The 21,906-nt window shown below is 43.1% G+C and overlaps 1 protein-coding gene across 3 annotated transcripts in view; it reads right to left on the reverse strand.

Annotated features, from left to right (window-relative positions):
* The window catches only part of LOC115161067 (ephrin type-A receptor 6-like), a 162,075-nt gene that overhangs the window by 38,095 nt on the left and 102,074 nt on the right, over positions 1 to 21,906 (reverse strand). The window contains exon 6 of one of the 3 annotated variants that reach the window (XM_029711780.1): positions 5,999 to 7,107. The exons of 1 other annotated variant lie outside the window; for it this stretch is intronic. In XM_029711780.1, coding sequence (XP_029567640.1) covers positions 6,956 to 7,107 — 152 coding nt within the window. In that variant the 3' untranslated portion in view covers positions 5,999 to 6,955. Of the gene's footprint in view, positions 1 to 5,998; positions 7,108 to 21,906 lie in introns of those variants that run through there. One more of the 3 variants, XM_029711781.1, reaches the window with a different exon arrangement.

Genomic DNA, 21,906 nt, shown 5'->3' on the forward strand with positions numbered 1-21,906 from the left:
GTTCAGTGAACACAGCACGGCGCGGAGTGCCTCGGTATGACGGAGGCTGTGTTTGCGAGCGCTGCGGTACATTAGGGGATATTTTTTTCTCAGTCTTTGATCACTGTAGTCTTTGAAGTAACACTGGCAAATAGAAAAGGAGGCAGAAGTCACAGAGAGTTCACATCGCAAACTTGGCACTGCGTACGGCTTGCTGACGGTAATCTGCATAATATATTCTTTAGATTATCAGATGAAGATAACACACAGTGGATTTGTAGATGCTGGATAAACCCCTCCCACACAGGCCTAATTAACAGGATGAGACAAGCTGGATTTGTCCTCAATTACAGTTAAGAGACTTTAGAGAGTTTAGAGAGAGAAAACATTACAGAACAAATGTTTGTTTGAGTTGTTTTGGATGATATAAGTGGTTTGAAGTTAGGGGTGAGAGGGGGATGAGAGGGGGGTGAGAGGATGAGGTGAACTGGCTGAGCCTCAGGGAGGCGTAGGATAGACTTATGACTGTTGTTTACTACAGTTATAGATACAGAATTAAAGATTGTTAGTAGTAATAGTTTAAAAAATTGAAGATACCTCCAGCTGGATTGGACTGGAGCTGTCAGGTCGTGAGTTAGTTGAGTAGTACAGAGATGTATGGACACCTACCTATATTTGTGTGGAGCCTTTTTAGCTTTTTGTTCTTTTCATTTGGACTGTGTGTGTGTGTATAAACATGGAGCGCTGGGTAAACTGTCTAGTGCTACTTATTCTCTCCATGTCTGTAAATGTGTTAACTGAGGAGCTTAACTGGAGCTGAGAGACTAATGACAACTCAAGGGAGAGAGACATTAGCATACTGTAAGCATTCAAAGAGACTTCCAATACATACAGTGCCTTCGGAAAGTATTCAGACCCCTAGACCTTTTCCACATTTTGTTAAGTTACAGCCTTATTCTAAAATGGATTAAATAAAACAATTTCCTTAGCAATCTACTGACAATACCCCATAATGACAAAGCAAAAACAGTTTTTTAGAAATGTTTGCACATTTATTAAAAATAAAAAACAGATATACCTTGTTTACATAAGTCTTCAGACCCTTTGCTATGAGACTCGAAATTGAGCTCAGGTGCATCCTGTTTCCATTGATCATCCTTGAGATGTTTCTACAACTTGATTGGAGTCCACTTGTGGTAAATTCAATTGAATGGACATGATTTGTAAAGGCACACATCTGTCTATATAAGGTCCCACAGTTGACAGTGCATGTCAGAGCACAAACCAAGCCATGAGGTCGAAGGATTTGTCCATAGAGCTCCGAGACAGAATTGTGTCGAGGCACAGATCTGGGGAAGGGTACCAAAACATTTCTGCAGCATTGAAGGTCCCCAAGAACACAGTGGCCTCCATCATTCTTAAATGGAAGAAGTTTGGAACCACCAAGACTCTTCCTAGAGCTGGCCGCCCGGCCAAACTGAGCAATCGGGGGAGAAGGACCTTGGTCAGGGAGGTTATCAAGAACCCGATGGTCGCTCTGGAGTTCCTCTGTGGAGATGGGAGAACCTTCCAGAACGACAACCATCTCTGCAGCACTCCACCAATTACGATTTAATGGTAGAGTGGCCTGACGGAAGCCACTCCTGAGTATAAAGCACATGACAGGTCGCTTGGAGTTTGCCAAAAGGCACCTAAAGTCTCTCAGACAATGAGAAACAAGATTCTCTGCTCTGATGAAACCTGATCTGATGGCCTGAATGCCAAGCGTCAAGTCTGGAGGAAACCTGGCACCATCCCTACAGTGAAGCATGGTGGTAGCAGCATCATGCTGTGGGGATGTATTTCAGCAGCAGGGACTGGGAGACTAGTCAGGATCGAGGCAAAGATGAATGGAGAAAAGCACAGAGAGATCCTTGATGAAAACCTGCTCCAGAGTGCTCAGGACCTCAGACTGGGGCGAAGGTTCACCTTCCAACAGGACAATGACCCTAATCAAACAGCCAAGACAACACTGGAGTGGCTTCGGAACAAGTCTCTGAATGTCCTTGAATGGCCCCGCCAGAGCCCGGACTTGAACCCGATCTAACATTTCTGGAGAGACCTGAAAATAGCTGTACAGCAATGCTCCTCATCCAGCCTGACAGAGCTTGAGTGGATCTGCAGAGAAGAATGGAAGAAACTCCCAAAACACAGGTGTGCCAAGCTTGTAGCGTGATACAAGAAGACTTGAGGCTGTAATCGCTGCAAAAGGTGCTTCAACAGACCAGAGAATCTTGTTTCTCATGGTCTGAGTGTTTTTAGGTGCCTTTTGGCAAACTCCAAGCTTTTTGTTTGAAGATGTAATCCGAAGACAGGTGTTTTATACAACAGCCTTCTGTGTGTTCTCTTTTCGACTCCCTCTGCATATTTGCAATCAAACGTCCAGAATTTTCTCCATCTCCTTAGCTATCATACTGTAATTCCACCGGGCATTCCACTGATTTCAAAAGTCAGTCCTCTTGAAAGTGGATTTTTTGCAGATCTACTAAGTGATATCTTAAAAAAGCTGTGTTAGAAAGGATTACCTACACATACTGACCAGCTCATGTTATAGATAGAAGCAGACCAATCCAAACTCATCTCTCAGCATGTCCAGCCCATCCATTAACTGGGAGGTTCCTATCATTCTCTGTGGCTAAACCAACTAGGCTCGTAATTTAACAATTCTATTCGTATTTACAGATGACATACACGTTTGTTGTTATGGCAAATGAAAATTCACATGTTCCAGAAGGCATTTCTGCAAAAAAATACATTTTGATAAAAAAATAAACAAATGTACGTTCAAATGCCTCACCTGTGAAGTAGTGACGCGCAACATAAGCCTAGTTTCCTGAAACGAGTCACAAATATAAACGCAACATGTAACAATTTCAAAGATTTTACTGAGTTACGGTTCATATAAGCAAATCAGTCAACATCATCAGTACTGACTTGCCACTCATGTATGTAGTAAATAAGTAGCGAAACACGTATAATTGAGTAGAAATTATATTAGGTAGTGATGAATTATAAGGTAGTTTACTTTTTTTTTATGAGGTTGTGGCGAAATACTGCCATCTGGTGGCGACTAGAAACAATTACATAATAGGAACCATTTCAAATTGATGGTCCTAATGTACATAGTAGTACTTGAAAGTCCTTGAATTTGGCTTGCCACTGTCTGTACGAACCATAATATATATATATATACCATAATATATATACATATATACATATATATATATATATATATTATATATTTATATATATATATATAAATAATCTAATGTTTATGATAAGAACAAAGACACAATATCCTTTCATTTTAGATCATACACACGTAATGCATGCACATCCACATCTTCAAATACTCTCACACTACAGTCATAAATGCTTCAGAACGACAATATTCCATTTCTTCTGAGGTGTGTGTGTGAGAGAGAGACACAGAGAGAGAGAGAGAGAGAGAGAGAGAGAGAGAGAGAGAGAGAGAGAGAGTGCTCATGCATTATGAAGAGCAGTCCAAGCTCCTGTCTCTGATATACATCCAGTCTGTTCTTGGGATCTGAGATGTGTCCTTGAGAACCAGCCAGTGTGAGTGTGTTTGTGTGTGTGTGTGTGTGTGTTTGTCTGTGTGTTCCTAAACACACAAGAGGTTTCTCAAGACTGGACCAATTAAGCGGCAGACCGATGCTTGTTACACCACAACACTCCTTCTCTGAAATGTCACACCACCATTCCTGCCATGTGTCCCTTCAGTTAGCTGCTCTGTTTGTGTGTGTGTGTGTGTGTGTGTGTGTGTCTGTGTGTGCTTGCGTGCGTGCATTTGCGTTTATGTGTGTGTCAGGACTGATGGCTGATATTAACTCAGGGTTCATCAACTCTCCTGTAGTGTGAGTGATGTTGTCATACAGGGTCAGTGGTGGGACATCGGTCCTATCCATCACTACAGCCCCTGCCACACACACACACACACACACACACACACACACACACACACACACACACACACACACACACACACACACACACACACACACACACACACACACACACACACACACACACACACACACACACACACACACACACACACACACACACACACACACACACACACACACTCTCTCTCTCTCCGTCTCTGTAAGGCTGAAGGGCTAATAGGAGGAGACATGGTCTACTGATCAAACACACAACTTCCACAGGTCACACACACCCCTTGCATTGACAACAAAGGAAAGCAGAGTATAACACAGCTCTAATAAATAAAACACCATCAGAAAATACTTTGTAGTCACACTTCAAATGTGTGAAGGCTATGTTGACATCTTTAACTTTTCTCTACTAAACTTGCTGAAAGTTGTGTGAGGGAAAATACAACACCTCCCGGCTATAACTCCATCTGAGCTCTGACAGCAAACAGTGTTGTTGTGATTTATACCTCAGATCAGCTGGATCAATGTGTGTTACAGAGACAGATAGAGACAGAGCTGTTATAAATGATATCTCTTTTACTGCAGCCATGCAGCCCAGGAAGGCTTGTCGCTGTAAAGCAGCCACAGCTAATGTTTACAACCCTTTGCAAAGCTAGAACTCAGTAAAGTTAAGCACTGTTTGGATAAAAATGACTTTGTGTTGACAAACTACAAGATCCCAGTTTAATGGAAGCTGAAAACCTAACATATTCAGATGGGGAATCATTTTCCCTTAGAGGTTTACAGCGAGAGAGAGGAAGAGAACCGGCCCAGCTTAACAGAAAGAATGTTGCAGGGCTATATAAGCTGTCAGAACATTACTATTATTCCTTAGTTTCCGTATCTGCCTCCACTTACAGGATTGTGGTCTTATGGTAGACTCGGAGTAGGAAGTTGTCCCTTGACACTGATCTCCAGTAAGTTTTATGTGGTTAAGATAAGGGGTGTTTAAGCTGTTTACCTTTTTAACACAGATTCAAAGAGCACATACATTTATTTTTAAATCTAATCTACAGCTATGGAATTACTTTTGTGCCTTTAATATCAAGCAAACCTTTTGAAGTTGAGAACAAAATTCTTAGTATTGCAAACAAAAATAATGATATTGAAAGCAAAACATTAACCCAAAAGTTTTCAGAGCAAAATAAATAATATTGCAAGGAAATCATTTTGAAAAGGCAAGAACAAATGAATTGTAAATGAACGGAACAAAAAAGAATCTGTGAAACCTTTTCAATGATAGCGCAATTGCAATGAAACACTTCCCTCTTTGCCTGAAATATTTTCTATCTTTGATTAAGTTAACCTACACTTAGCTTTCTTTGCATTTTTTTGCGTTTGAAAAGTTTGGGCGAGCATTCATTCCAGGTAGGGTTATTAAGAGGGAGCCTAAAATGATGCATCTCTGTTGGTCAACCGGTTTTCGGGTGACAGGTCAGCCTCACCCATTGATCCAGTTTGTTACCATCCTAGCTACATGTAGGTATGTTAGATAGGCTACCGTGCGCACTGATAACTTGCTAGCAACTTGTTTGCTTGATTGCTAATTCCAGAAGCTAGATGTGTTGATTGTATCCCCTGAAATATTATCTTCGGCACCTAACTATGTTTGCTAGCTAACAGGCTAAGAAGCTAGCTAGAAAGTTGAGTCACACAAATTAATGTGATCATTTCTAGATAGCTACGGTGCAACATAAACTAATCCGAAAACATATTTTTCTAAACACATCCATCTATGCATATATGGCCAGTAACAATAGCTCCAAGTTTTGTGTATTTGTTCAAATTTAAGTGAGAGTAGATGGGGATAACCTCAGCATTCTTTGAGTTAGTCCTTTGTGAGACAATTGACAAAGCTGTTGCTTGACTCAATACTGTTAAAGCTGCAAGACATGGGCATTATTGCATATAGAGTTTTTCTTTGCTAATGTCGACTGAAAATCATTGGCATAAGCAGATAAATAATAGTGTTTAATTAGTTCATTGATTTGTCATATCCATGCCGTAGCAATGAGTCTTCACAATTAACCATCACAAATTATTTTATTACAGGTACAAGTAACAGTTATTACTGTCCTTAGAACAATCAATGGTGTTCAAGAAACAGGTTACAATTTCCACAAAGTGTTCACCTCGTTTTCCTTGATAATGGTTTCCAACATAAGATTGGCAGAACTTCACTAAAGAGCAAGAACATTTCTGTATTGTAATTCTACTTGCAGAATAGCTTATTGAACATGTGACTAGTGGCTGGTAACAAATTGGAACTGTAAACATGACTGAACACAGTTCAGCGACAATGGATAAGTCTGCCCTCCTCTTCTCATCGACACAGTTATAAATATTAGTACTATTTGTATTTGTATTTATTATGGATCCCCATTAGCTGTTGCCAAGTGTTATTGGGGACGAGGTGATGTTCCTCCTCTGCTTCTCTCAGATACGGAGACAGGTCACCACCTAGAACTGCCTGTGAAAAAGGAGCAGAAATTATGCAAAAAGGTTAGCATAGGTGGAAACCTAACACACATTATCAATGTACAATAACGATAAGTGCACTAGTCACAATTCAATTACTGTTTTTTATTATTCACGATAAAGGTATGCTCCGGTTTAGTCCATGTTGTCACAACCAACCATTAATTCACTCAATTTACAAAAGTAAGGTCTTATTGCAGTTCTATTAGGTGTTATAGCACAGGTAGGGATGACAATTTACACACTGCTGTCCTTCAGGGCAAAGAATGAGGAACACTGAACTAGTGCACACTTTGGGAGGAAAGGTGAAGAATCAGGACACAAGCCGACCCTCTACCCCTAAGCCCAAGTATGCGTTCATACAATCCCCTCATGGACTTAAAAGGAATGAACTGGTGGTGTAAGGAATATGGCGGAACTCCCCCCAACCATGGTTGTAGTAAACCATTGCCTTAAATCCATGAAGGGGAGTTAACAAGTGCAGATCATTGGAAGAAGGGGGTTTAGGGCATCAAGGCATTTTTCAGCCATTTTGGTGCCACTCCAGCCCTTGCGTCCCATGGGAGAGCATCCACAAGGCTGATGGAGGGCAGCTTGGTCAGTAGCATCTGGAAGACAGGAGGGGGCCGTCTGCTGGAGCAGCTGCTGGGTTTCCCTGCACACAGAAATGACGTTATTCAGCTGAACTACTCCCTTCTCCTATGGGTTGGAACACAAAATAGATTAGTTGAAAGGCACACTGTCAGGTCTGGACTGGAGCAAATAAGCTAATATAGAAAAGGCTTTTCTTCCAAAAATATTGTTTGTAACTTTCTGACAACAGGAACTCAGAAGAATCCGATTTATTCCAGTCCTTACAAAAATGAATTTGTTGCGGCACACTTCCCACAAGTTCAAGATTCAATTTGAATCTGTGGCAAACCTGTGGCAACAAGTTCCAAGACCAGTAACCGTTGATGACCAAATCAGGGGGATTAGAAACATCTTTTGGAAAATGGAAACCAAGCTATCTAGCTAGCTAGCTAGCAAAGGTGTCTAACTTATTAATTCAACGTTCTAATAAACTTTAACATTTTATTAGCTAAATCATGCCTAGTTAGCAATGTCATGCTTTATAGGATAGAGTGAAAGACATTTTGTTGATACCAGTTGCAATCTGTCAGAGCCACTGACTGGCAAGCACTTAGCTAGCTAACGTTAGCTATCATATTTTTGCACAATTTGTGTGATAGGCAGCTAGCTAACTAATGATTTGCCTAAACACATTTTTTGTGAATATGTTGCTGTCTTAATACTAATATGCATGTCAATATGCTAGTGTCACGGTTCAGTAGCATATTAGCTAGCACAACTGCTAAGGTAACAACAATATGAGTTGACTTGACATCAAAGCAAAACGTCACGTTAGCATATGGACACCCTTTACCTACCCGTGGTGTTGGAAGAGGCTGGGAGGAGGATGCATCAACACCCTAGAAATATGTTTGTGGTGCAATCACTCAAGTGAGTATGTTAAATGAGTGTAATGTCTTCAACATTGATAAGGTAAGCAAATGCATGTATTCTCAAATGTAGCCCATACATGAATTATTTCTAACAATTACATCTTTCATTGCTTTAAACTAGTAGTAGCTAGCTCATCTTGATAATGTTGTTACTTCTCTTGTTCTAGAAGCAACCAGTTACAAGGCAAAACAACTGATTGAGTCCTTCAATCAAACTGAATACAGAGAAATGTGTGTGCACCAGACAGGTCCAGGCTTCTTGCATGCATGACATTGAGATGTAAGTTACATTCAAAAACATCCTGGCTTGTTTGGATGACCCAATTGCTGGATTGTTTGTCTTTAGTTCAACTACTGTTGCACATAAACCTTTATATATTTGTATGATTAATATATAATTATATTTTTGTCACGGTTGTCGTCGGTGAAGGAGGACCAAAACGCAGCAGGTATGTTTATGCTCATCTCAACGTTTTAATAAGTACAAAATGAACACCAAAATAACAAACCAAGAAAATGAACGAACTAACAACAAACAGTCTGGCAAAGCATAAGGCTCAACACAGAACAATCACCCACAAATACCAAACACAAACACACCCTACTATATGGGACTCTCAATCAAAGGCAGATAGACAACACCTGCCTTCAACTGAGAGTCCCAACCCCAATTAACCAAACATAGACATACACTCACTAGACTCCACATAGAAATACCTAAACATAAACCAAAACCCGGAATTACTAAATCAAACACCCTTTTAACAAAACACACCACCCTGAACCACATAAAACAAATACCCTCTGCCACGTCCTGACCAAACTACAAAACAATTAACCTTATACTGGCCAGGACGTGACAGTACCCCCCCTTAAAGGTGCTACCCCGGAAGCACCTTAACAAAAAATAACCCCAAGCAACACCAAAAGAAAAATTCCCCTTTACTAAAGGGAGGGAAGGGAGGGTGGCTGCCGTCAACGACGGCACTGTGCTACACCCCCCCCTCCCCAACCCACCCATTTCTGGAGGTGGCTCCGGCTCAGGCCGTTCCAGGCTGTCTGGGCAGTCTGGCAGCTCGGGACAGTCTGGGCAGTCTGGCAGCTCGGGACAGTCTGGGTTGTCTGGCAGCTCGGGACAGTCTGGGCAGTCTGGCAGCTCGGGACAGTCTGGCAGCTCGGGACAGTCTGGGCAGTCTGGCAACTCGGGACAGTCTGGGCAGTCTGGCAACTCGGGACAGTCTGGGCAGTCTGGCAACTCGGGACAGTCTGGGCAGTCTGGCAACTCGGGACAGTCTGGGCAGTCTGGCAACTCGGGACAGTCTGGGCAGTCTGGCAACTCGGGACAGTCTGGGCAGTCTGGCAACTCGGGACAGTCTGGGCAGTCTGGCAACTCGGGACAGTCTGGCAACTCGGGACAGTCTGGGCAGTCTGGCCACTCCGGCAGTTCAGGGCAGTCTGGCCACTCCGGCAGTTCAGGGCAGTCTGGCCACTCCGGCAGTTCAGGGCAGTCTGGCCACTCCGGCAGTTCAGGGCAGTCTGGCCACTCCGGCAGTTCAGGGCAGTCTGGCCACTCCGGCAGTTCAGCGCAGTCTGGCCACTCCGGCAGTTCAGCGCAGTCTGGCCACTCCGGCAGTTCAGCGCAGTCTGGCCACTCCGGCAGTTCAGTGCAGTCTGACCTCTCTGGCGACTGTTGACTGGCGGGCAGCTCTGACGACTGTTGACTGGCGGGCAGCTCTGACGACTGTTGACTGGCGGGCAGCTCTGACGACTGTTGACTGGCGGGCAGCTCTGACGACTGTTGACTGGCGGGCAGCTCTGGCGACTGTTGACTGGCGGGCAGCTCTGACGACTGTTGACTGGCGGGCAGCTCTGACGACTGTTGACTGGCGGGCAGCTCGGACGACTGTTGACTGGCGGGCAGCTCTGGCGACTGTTGACTGGCGGGCAGCTCTGGCGACTGTTGACTGGCGGGCAGCTCTGGCGACTGTTGACTGGCGGGCAGCTCTGGCGACTGTTGACTGGCGGGCAGCTCCTGCCCCGTCACACAGCCCTTGTGCCCCCCCCTAAAAAATTCTTGGGGGTGCCTCCCGGTCTCCCAGTCCTTGCCAGCCTTCTTCCGCTGCTTGGTCCTTAGTTGGTGGGTGATTCTGTCACGGTTGTCGTTGGTGAAGCGCATTCTACTACGCTTTCATTCTATCACAACAATTAATTTGAAATACCAAATAATTCTGTAGTTACCCCTTTAAACATGCTAAGGTCATCATCCCCATAGTGTTCACATTTCTCTCATGTAAATGTTGTAGCTACAAAAAATATTAAATAAACAATTTATTGGGGAAATATCCAGTCTTTGCTCTTTTCCTCATTACCATGCTGTCACGGATCCCCCAGGTACTGCTGCTCATTATGTTCACCAGTTCCGGAGGTCGACGTCACCGGAGTTCTAGGCTGCACTGAACTGTGTCATTACGCACACCTGGTTCCAATTCCTCACTGATTGTATTTGTATAAATGTGCCCTTTGTTTCCCCATTGGGCTGTCGATTATTGTTCGCATGTCCGTTGGTCGTATGAGTACTTTTGCATTGTCTCAGCCTGTGCTTCGCGGTTTGTGCATTGTGTATTACGAGTCTCGTCCCGTGTCGTTCTACGAGGTTTACCATCGCTATTTTGTTTGGGTACATCCCAGTGTTTTGTATACGTGTTTATGTATTAAAAACCCAGATGTATTCCTGCGCCTGTCTCCAAATCCTTTATACCAGCGTAACACATGCTGATGATTTCAAGTTGTATTAGTTTTATTTTGATCTGTTAAGACATTGAATACATGTTAAGTATATTTACTACATTGAATGTTTAAGTTTTTTCTCAAAGTAAGTTCATTTAAAGTTATGTGATTTGGTTTATGTAGATACCACATTTCAATGTTAACAAACAGTAACGAAAAATCTGATCTAATTTTCATTTTCATATAGAGTTTGCAGCAAACAGAATGTTCACCACAAGTTTCCCAAAATTGTTTGCTAGAAGTTCACAAGTTGCCTCAATTTTACCTCAACAGTTTTCCCTAAAACTAATTTGTATGCAAAAATATCAGCTTGACTCAAATTTACTGCAACAGTTTGCCACCAAACTAATTTGGATGTGAAAATATGAGCTTGCTGCCATGTTTGCCACAACCATTTGCCAGAAGCCAGTTGTTTTGGTAAGGGAGTCCATATCATAGATATCAGCCCCCTTACAGAGTCTCTGTAGTGTTGACAAGTGACAATATTTACTAATGTATGCAAACAAACTTGCCTTGCATCAAACAAAATGTCACTTAGTGGTGAACTCAGTGGTGGAGGATGGGACAACAATAAGAAAATACACTGAGTCTACAAAACATTAGGAACACTCGTTCAATGACATAAACTGACCAGGGGAATCCAGGTGAAAGCTATGATCCATTACTGATGTCACTTGTTAAATCCACTTCAATCAGTGTAGAAGAAAGTTTAAAGAAGTGTTTTAAGCCTTGAGACAGGGAGACAGATTGCGTATGCCATTCAGAGGGTGAATGGGCAAGACAAAATATTTAAGTGCCTTTGAACGGGGTATGGTAGTAGGTGCCATGTGCACCTATTTGAGTGTGTCAAGAACTGCAGCGCTGCTGGGTTTTTCATGCTAAACAGTTTCCTGTGTGTATCAAGAATGGTCAACCACACAAAGGACATCCAGCCAACTTGACACAACTGTGGGAAACATTGGAGTCAACATGGGCCAGCATCCCTGTGGAACGCTTTCGATACCTTGTCCATGCCCCGACGAATTGAGGCTGTTCTGAGGGCAAAAGGGGGTGAAACTCATTATCATAATGTTTTGTACACTCGGTGTAATTCAATTTGAACTCTACTGTGAACTCTACCATGCCATAGAGTAGCACTTAAATCAGAATATTGCTGTAGGATTCAGCTACAGGGCTAGGCATAGAGGTGGTTCAGAGAGCATATCCCACTTCTCCACAAGTGTGCACTTGCACACTTCTCGTCATGGATTTAAAAGCATACGATGGGGTGTAAGCATTGGCAGGAGGGAGTTTCCAGCATTGATAAATCAATGCAAGAAAGTGTGCAAGTGCACACTTTGGGAGAAGGGTGGAGAATCGGGATGCAACTCACACGGTAACATTACTTTTAGGTCAAAGTCATAATGGTACTCCCTATGATGAGAATCAGTACCAAGTAATGACTTGTAATGACTTGCAACCATAGAGTTAGATAATGTAGACATGATCTACCTCTATGCTTGCAACCTCCACCTCCTATCTATCCAAGTAGTAGTAGGCCTACCTAATATAGGATACCTACTATCAGATGGTTTAGATGAACTCCATGAGGATGAGCTGCTCCTACATGTGCTCACTACTCTGTGAAGATGTCAGACAGAGAGACAGACAGGCAGGCAGACAGGACAGACAGGCGGACACACACACACAGCCAGTGTGCGAGCCAGGTCACAAAAAAAGAAACAAATGCAAAAGAAAATTGTTTATAGTACATGCACACGCTAATGTGTACTCTAATGAAAAGCTTCAGATAGTAGTGCCATAGCTCTCGCAAACCCAAGGCCATACAGCTCTGGAGTCATGAGAAGGGCCTGTAGTGCATTTCTTGAGAGTAAATTCAGTGCATCCTATCTTGCTTGCTGGCTGTGATATAAATTATATAACTATGCTAGTTAGCTAGATAATTCTTTTAATGCATGTTTTAAATGTGAAATTACAAGACACAAAAGGCACTTACCTAAGGGTGTTTCCCAATGGCCTCCTTGTTGTAAAGGTAACGATACCTAGCCGGGCTAGTCAGTCCCAGTGGGTTAGCTAGCTAGTAGCAACTAGCCACTGAGCCGTTTTATCCGAAATGGAAAAGTAAAAAAACGTCACTTCAAAACAAGTTGACCAACTGAGACACATCATCTATGCCTCCTCAAAACCCTGCCTACACGGAACGAATGTGCCAAAACTTTGCAGTGTTTCATCGCATGATATCATTTTTGGGAATTAATTTATAATTAATTTTGTTCTTGCCTTACAAAATTATTTCCTTGTAATATTTTTTATTTTGCTCTCAATACTTTTGGGTTAATGTTTTCCTTTCAATATTTTTTGTTGTTGTTGCAATAATAAGACTTTTGTTCCTGAATTCAAAAGGTTTGTTTGATATTAAAGGGACTAAAGGCACCATATACAGTCTGCTCTCCTATAACTGTCTCTGTGACCACAATCTAAACCTTGGGTGTTTCTCAATATGTATATTACCATGCTCCGAGCACGCAAATTGAAGCACGGAATGAGTATGAGTCGAAAACAAAGAATTTAAAACGGAGAATGAAGGGCAGTTCTCAGATGCGTTCTTCATTTGCACACATTTCGAAGCATGCATCTGAATGTTCCCAGGATTATTGACGTAAATTAAATCAAAATCTAATCAAATCAAATTGTATTGGTTCCATACACATATTTAGCCGATGCTATTGCGGGTGTAGCGAAATGCTCAGTACTTTGTTGAAGCACCTTTGGCAGCGATTACAGCCTCGAGGCTTCTTGGGTATGATGCTACAAGCTTGGCACACCTGTATTTGGGGAGTTTCTCCCATTCTTCTCTGCAGATCCTCTCAAGCTCTGTCAGGTTGGATGGGGAGCTTTGCTCCATTCATCTTTCCCTTGATCCTGACTAGTCTCCCAGTCCCTGCCGCTGAAAAACATCCCCACAGCATGATGCTGCCACCACAATGCTTCACCATAGGGATGGTGCCAAACGTGGAGCTTGGCATTCAGGCCAAAGAGTTCAATCTTGGTTCCATCAGACCAGAGAATCTTGTTTCTCATGGTCTGAGAGTCCTTTAGGTCTTCAAGCGGACTGTCGTGTGTATTTTACTGAGGAGTGGCTTCCGTCTGGCCACTCTACCATAAAGGCCTGATTGGTGGAGTGATGCAGAGATGGTTGTCTTTCTGGAAGGTTCTCCCATCTCCACAGAGGAACTCTGGAGCTTTGTCAGAGTGACCATTGGGTTCTTGGTCACATCCCTGACCAAGGCCCTTCTCCCCCGATTGCTCAGTTTGGCCGGGCGGCCAGCTCTAGGAGGAGTCTTGGTGGTTCCAAATTTCTTCCATTTAAAAATGATGAAGGCCACTGTGTTCTTAGAGACCTTCAATGCTGCAGACATTTTTTGGTACCCTTCCCCAGATCTGTGCCTCGACACAATCCTGTCTCGGAGCTCTACAGACAATTCCTTCAACCTCATGGCTTGGTTTTGGCTCTGACATACACTGTCAACTTTGGAACCTTATATAGCCAGGTGTGTGCCTTTACAACTCATGTCCAATCAATTGAATTTACCACAGGTGGACTCCAATCAAGTTGTAGAAACATCTCAAGGATGATCAATGGAAACAGGATGCACCTGAGCTCAATTTTGAGTCTCATATCAAAGGGTCTGATTTCTAAAAAACTGTTTTTGCTTTGTCATAATGAGGTATTGTGTGTAGATTGATGAGTAAAACAATAAATGTAATCAATTTTAGAATAAGGCTATAACGTAACAACATTTGGAAAAAGAGAAGGGGGCTGAATACTTTCTAAATGCCCTGTATACAGCAATAGATGAATAGGATATGATATCCGAAAGTTATTTTGGGCTGTATGTAACAACACAAAAAAACGTTCTGGGCTAATAATGTAAGAAATAACCCCCCCCCCCCCCAAAACAAATGGTGCAAAATTGCTTAGGAGCTAGAAGCAGAGCTGCCATGTCTGTCTGCGCCCCCTAATATTACACAACTATGTAAAAAACGACAAAGAACGTATTTAAAGCAATGGAGGCTGGTTTTGAGCAGAAGCGAGAGAAAATGAACTCCGTCTTCAGAATGAAAAGTTGCACATTCACATTGAGTAGTCAGGCAACATACTTTATCTTTCAAGTCTTGCCATAGATTTTCAAACCGATTTAAGTAAAAAACTAACTAGGCCACTCAGGAAAATTCAATGTTGTCTTGGTAAGCAACTCCAGTGTATATTTGGTCTTGCATTTTTGGCTTTTGTCCTGTTGAAAGGTGAATTTGTCTCCCAGTGTCTGTTGGAAAGAAGACTGAACCAGGTTTTCCTCTTGTAACGGTTGTCGTATATACTGGACCAAGGCGCAGCGGGTTGAGTGCTCATTTTATCTTTTATTAGAGACATGTAAGAAACAAAACAAGAAAACGTACGAACTAACAGTATTGCAGGCTAACACAGCAGTGCAACAACAACTTCCCACAAGGGACAGGTGAAAACAGGGCTACCTAAGTATGACTCTCAATCAGCAACAACGATGTACAGCTGTTCCTGATTGAGAGCCATACCAGGCCAACACAAAGAAATACACAACATAGATAGAGCATAGAAATACACAACATAGAAGATAACCAAAACCCCGGAATACTCTAAACAAACACCCCTCTACATAAACACATATATCAACAAACCCCGAACCACATAAAACAAACACCCCCCCTGCCACGTCCTGACCAAACTACAATAACAAATAACCTCTTTACTGGTCAGGACGTGACACCTCTAGGATTTTGCCTGTGCTTAGCTGTATTCCGTTTCTTTTTATCCCCAAATCTCCCTAATCCTTGCCGATGACAAGCATACCCATAACATGATGCAGACACCACCTTGCTTGAAAATATGAAGAGTGGTACTCAGTGATATGTTGGATTTCCCCCAAACATAACGCTTTGTATTCAGGACAAAAAGTAAATTTCTTTGCCACATCTTTTGCAGTATTACTTAAGTGCCTTGTTGCAAACAGGATGCATGTTTTGGAATATTTATATTCTGTACAGGCTTCCTTCTTTTCACTCTGCCATTTAGGCTAGTACTGTGGAATAACTACAATGTTGTTGATTCGTCCTCAGTTTTCTCCGATCGCAACCATTAAACTCTGTAACTGTTTTAAAATCTCCATTGGCCTCATGGTGAAATCCCTGAGCAGTTTCCTTCCTCTCCGGCAACTGAGTTAGGAAGGACTACTGTATCTTTGTAGTGACTGGGTGTATTGATACACCATCCAAAGCCTAATTAATATCTTCACCATGCTCAAAGGGATATTCAGTGTCTGCTTTTTGATTTTTTTTTAACAGATCTACCAATCGGCGCCATTCTTTGCGAGCCATTGAAAAACCTCCCTGGTCTTTGTGGTTGAATATGCGCTTACAATTCACTACTTGATTGAGGGACTTTAAATATAATTGTATATGTGGGGTACAGAGATGGGGTAGTCAATCAAAAATCCTGTTAACCACTATTATTGAACACAGAATGAGTCCATGAACTTATGTGATTTGTTAAGAACAGTTTTACTCTGGAATTTATTTAAGCTTGCCATAACAATGGAGTGGAATACTTACTGACTCAAGACATTTCAGCTTTACATTTTTTATTAATTTCGAAAATGTTCTACAAACAAAATTCCACTTTGACATTATGGGGTAAAATCTCAATTTAATACATTTTAAAATCAGGCTGTAACACAACAAAACATGGAAAAAGTAAAGGGGTATGAATACTTTCTGAAGGCACTGTATCTTGTTTAGTCTGTATTGGTCAAAGGCAATGCAGTAGCATGGGAGTGTGCAGTGCTTCTCAAATGTACAATTTTATGCGTTCTTCGTATTCTCATCCTCACAAGAACATACTCAAAAGAACGTCCTCGGAGAAGGAACTCAGAGAATGAGTGTGGAGCGCGGTAGTATGCATACTGAGAAACACCCTTTGTGGTCAGAAGAAGGTTCCAACTACGGTAAATAAGAGGCAATGTAGCTGTGTTGAGGTCAGGTGATGTGGGACTGAGGTATTATCGTCTACTCCCCCTGACGCTCTGGACTCCCCACGGCAGACCAGGCAGTGTGGAGGCTTAATAACTACTGTGTGACTGTTGGAACAATGAGCAGGCCCTCGTTTAGGGCTGACACAGCATTATAATCGCTACACATCACCAAGACTAATCCAACTGTGAAATCTACTACAGACAGAGGAAAAGAGGAAGGAAAGGATGGAGAGAGAAAGTGAGAGAGGGGGAAAGTATACTGTAGGTGTTCTAGGTGGAAACACAAAGGCATTTAATGCCAGAGAGAGAGAGATTAATGTGTAAGGATGTTTTAATTCAGGTAAGGTGCTCGAACATTAGCATAAACATGTGGTGTTTCTCCTCTACCCTTAATATAATGGATGAACAGAGTTTAAACCAGAGTTTAAACCAGAGCCAGAGGGACCAGAGTAATGTGTCTCTGTCTTCTTCTTAGTAAACTCTTACTTGTGGGTCACATCAGGATAGCAGTCAACTGGGAACTCAGTAATTCCTCAGACAAGCAGGGCTCCCTGAAATGCCAGAGTCAGCAGGAACCCAGACAGACATAGTTTAAAGGGTACACTGTACACGACAGCAGAAACAGCAAAGGTGCTGCATTAGCAACATCTACAGGTAACCCTACTCTTAGATTTGACAAATAAATAGAAACAAAACAGAAGTTTCCGATATGGTCGTGGACGCCTATTATAGATGAATAAATTGTTCATGTCTGCAGTTTAACTTTTCTGGCACGCCAAGTTACAATAGACTATATAAAGTATTGGGGAAAGTTGGAAGAATAATTAATTTCTGGTGTTGTTCTGATCACAGCTGTAGTGTGATGTTGTCTGGCTGATTGCTGAGCAGCTGTGGATGCAGCTGTGAACCTCTCAGGCCTGCACCACAGATAAATCATCATCAGCTACTACTGAATGACAACCCCAAGCTGCATGGGCTGAGGACATCTGAACATTGAGTGGGTGAGAGACTGAGGGAAGATTTCATAATGGGACATATCCATGCGCTTCATAGAACAGAGATGTATTCAAAAGAACGTTGCTTCCAGAGGCAGTTTGGAACTCGGGGGTCCCCTTCTATGAGCTTGTGTGACCTACCACTTCGCAGCTGAGCTGTTGTTGCTCCTAGCCGTTTCCACATCACAGTAACAGCACTTACAGTTGACCAGGGTAGCTCTAACAGGGCAGACATTTGGTGAACTGACTTGTTGGAAAGGTGGCATCCTATGACGGTGCCACATTGAAAGTCACTGTGCTCTTCAGTGAGGCCATTCTACTGCCAATGTTTGTCTATGGAGATTGTACGGCTGTGTGCTCGATTTTATACACCTGTCAGCAACGGGTGTGGCTGAAATAGCTGAATCCACTAATTTGAAGGGGTGTCCACATACTTTTGTCTACATAGTACTTATTTAGTCTCTCACTGTAGCCCCACTTTCCCCCGGTCTCTCCCCCCTCTTTCCCCCGGTCTCTCCCCCCTCTTTCCCCCGGTCTCTCCCCCCTCTTTCTCCCGGTCTCTCCCCCCTCTTTCCCCCGGTCTCTCCCCCCTCTTTCTCCCGGTCTCTCCCCCCTCTTTCCCCCGGTCTCTCCCCCCTCTTTCCCCCGGTCTCTCCCCCCTCTTTCCCCCGGTCTCTCTCCCCTCTTTCTCCCGGTCTCTCCCCCCTCTTTCCCCCGGTCTCTCCCCCCTCTTTCTCCCGGTCTCTCCCCCCTCTTTCCCCCGGTCTCTCCCCCCTCTTTCTCCCGGTCTCTCCCCCCTCTTTCCCCCGGTCTCTCCCCCTCTCTCTAAGCCCCAGGTGGCTTTGACCTCTACCCCTCTCTCCCCCTGTCTCTGACCCAACCTCTCCCCCACTGACAGGTCCAGAGTCTGGCCAAGCGTCAGTGACCTTTCCTCCCCCACACTAGGGGCGTGCTGGTCGTGGCCTTTACAGCAGGTTAAGAACAGACAGGGAGAGACAGAACTTTACAGCAGATTAAGAACAGACAGGGAGAGAGAGAACTTTACAGCAGGTTAAGAACAGACAGAGGGAGAGAGGCCTTTACAGCAGGTTAGGAACAGACAGAGGGAGAGAGGCCTTTACAGCAGGTTAGGAACAGACAGGTAGAGAGAGGCCTTTACAGCAGGTTAGGAACAGACAGAGGGAGAGAGGCCTTTACAGCAGGTTAGGAACAGACAGAGGGAGAGAGGCCTTTACAGCAGGTTAGGAACAGACAGAGGGAGAGAGGCCTTTACAGCAGGTTAGGAACAGACAGAGGGAGAGAGAGGCCTTTACAGCAGGTTAGGAACAGACAGGTAGAGAGGCCTTTACAGCAGGTTAGGAACAGACAGAGGGAGAGAGGCCTTTACAGCAGGTTAGGAACAGACAGAGGGAGAGAGGCCTTTACAGCAGGTTAGGAACAGACAGAGGGAGAGAGGCCTTTACAGCAGGTTAGGAACAGACAGGGGAAGAGAGGCCTTTACAGAAGGTAGAGAGAGAGGCCTTTACAGCAGGTTAGGAACAGACAAGGGAAGAGAGGCCTTTACAGAAGGTAGAGAGAGAGGCCTTTACAGCAGGTTAGGAACAGACAGGGGAAGAGAGGCCTTTACAGAAGGTAGAGAGAGAGGCCTTTACAGCAGGTTAGGAACAGACAGGGGGAGAGAGGGGAAGTACTTTATGGCAGAGAGGAATCATGTGGATATACAGTACCGTAAGAACATTATTTGAAATGTGTAAATACTAAGGCAGATTTTCTTCTGAGCGATAGATATAAACACTACTAAGCAGTGGCATAGCCTTATACAAGTTCTGTTAGTGTCACACCATGTCTCATAGAGTAGTGCCAGGCAGTGATAACCCTGAGCCACCACCAGACAGACAGACAGACAGACAGACAGACAGACAGACAGACAGACAGACAGACAGACAGACAGACAGACAGACAGACAGACAGAGAGAGACAGACAGACAGACAGACTGTCCAGGGATCAAACCCACGTCTGGCCAGCCTCAGCAGATGTAATCTCTGACAGCGTTGCCCTGTCCCCTGCCTCAGATCACAGCAGGAAATGGACCCCCTGACTATACTGCCCTATAAAGGCAAAGTGCAGTATCTACAGTATGTCAATTATTTTCTGACTTTAAATGATTTTTCTGTCCAGACAGTCAGACATTTTTGGTACTTCATGATATTCTGATTGTGTGGCTTGTTTGTCATCAGGAAACTAAATACCACATGAATCAGATATTACACCTGGCCATTACAACAGATCAAAGATTTGTGTAAGGCAGTATAACGTTACTGGCCCCACATACACATACATATGCATAAACACATAAAGCAGTGGGTTGGTAGCCAGGCAGACTTTAAAATATCTATTTTGTTATGTAAATTACATGTTATCGAAGGGTCCAGACACATTTTTGGGATTTCACTTGTTGTTGAGAAACTTACCTCAAACAGCAAATCACTTACTTTTCCTCATTGTGTAGTATGAGCCCCTGAAATATCATTAACAAAGGCCTAAATACACCCAAATACATCCTTTTAGAAACGGACACACTCTCAGTATAGTGATGCAGGTCTTTAGATGTTGTACTGTTCACATGAAATTGTGTCATTCCAAACTTTATCCGCAACGTTATATTCCATTTTGGTGTGAATTGAGGGATACATCTCGGGCCATTCTACAGGTAGCTGCCAAAATAAATGAAACACTTGAGTAAATGAGGGATACAAAGTATACTGAAAACAGGGGGTGCTTCCACACAGGAAATTCCAGACACTTTTAGAATCTATGTCAAGGCCCATTGAAGCTGTTTTGGCTGCTTGTGGTGGCCCAGCACCCTATACTTGCACATCATCACTCCAGTGTTAATTTTCTAAATTGTAATTACTTCGCTACTATGGCCTATTTATTGCCTGACCTCCTTACTTCATTTGCACACACTGTATATAGACTTTTCTATTTCTAATGACTGTACGTTTGTTTATCCCATGTGCAACTTTGTGTTGTTGTTTTTGTCGCACTGCTTTGCTTTATCTTGGCCAGGTCGCAGTTGTAAATGAGAACTTGTTCTCAACTGGCCTACCTGGTTAAATAAAGGTGAAATAAAATAAAATAAAAACTAAAAACTTTGAGTGCACGTTTACTGTGAACACTGAGGCTGCACTAGCTTTAAGTTAGTTTTAACAGTGGTCAAGTAGGCTACTGTGGATCATAATGTAGGCAGGGCTTGACATGAACCTGTTTATCCACTTGTCCTTCAGACAAGGAGGTGACTGAAAATGTTGTTTGATGCAAGAAACCACTTTACAAAATAAAATCCATCATTATTCCCATACCATTATTACAGAGAATCAGATAAATTATGCTACCCTCTGCCTATTGGCTACTTAGCTTATTCAAGCCCGTCTCAAAATACAACACTGCCCCTTTAAGACAAAAAAAGCTATTTACCTGACTTCATTTTCAAAGATGTCTAGAAATGCAAATGTTTTGTACTCTTGTAGGAAGCAATCACTCCCCCATTGCTGACTACAGATGATCAATAACTGGGCTAATAACTCACTAACTAGCTAAGGATATGAACACATTTACAAATGTGCACACGTCGCTAAACGTAGCTCTCGCTTTGATCTCAAAACAAGCGCATTTCCTCATGACCGCTGATGCTGTAAAAACAGTCCAGTTCAAAGTGAATGGCACCGATCCATATATGGCAATCGTCTATTTGCATATAGGCCTACTGCAGCTCTGATTGGTTATGGCACACTGGTCTGTGTAGATTACGGGTCTGAGTGGTGCCTGTCAATGCAATAGAATTCTACTCAGATACCTTCTACAAAATCTCTTGCATAGTTAGTTTAGCAAACTAAGTCTTGCATAGTTCACTTTCTTTCGGTATGTTGCATTGAAAGTGGGTAATATTGTGTTGATTCGATCACAGGTCCCGCAGTAAAGGGACATGTTGATAGTGTTAACTAATGGGGAAAACTCTAGAAAGTTGAGCAAAGCTCAATCTTGTGCTTCTTTGCACGGGCTGAGCGGCAGTCCCAGGGAGCTGTGCGCCCGCGTGCAGCT

This window comes from Salmo trutta, chromosome 24 (genome assembly GCF_901001165.1).
Source record: "Salmo trutta chromosome 24, fSalTru1.1, whole genome shotgun sequence".
NCBI lineage: Eukaryota > Metazoa > Chordata > Actinopteri > Salmoniformes > Salmonidae > Salmo > Salmo trutta.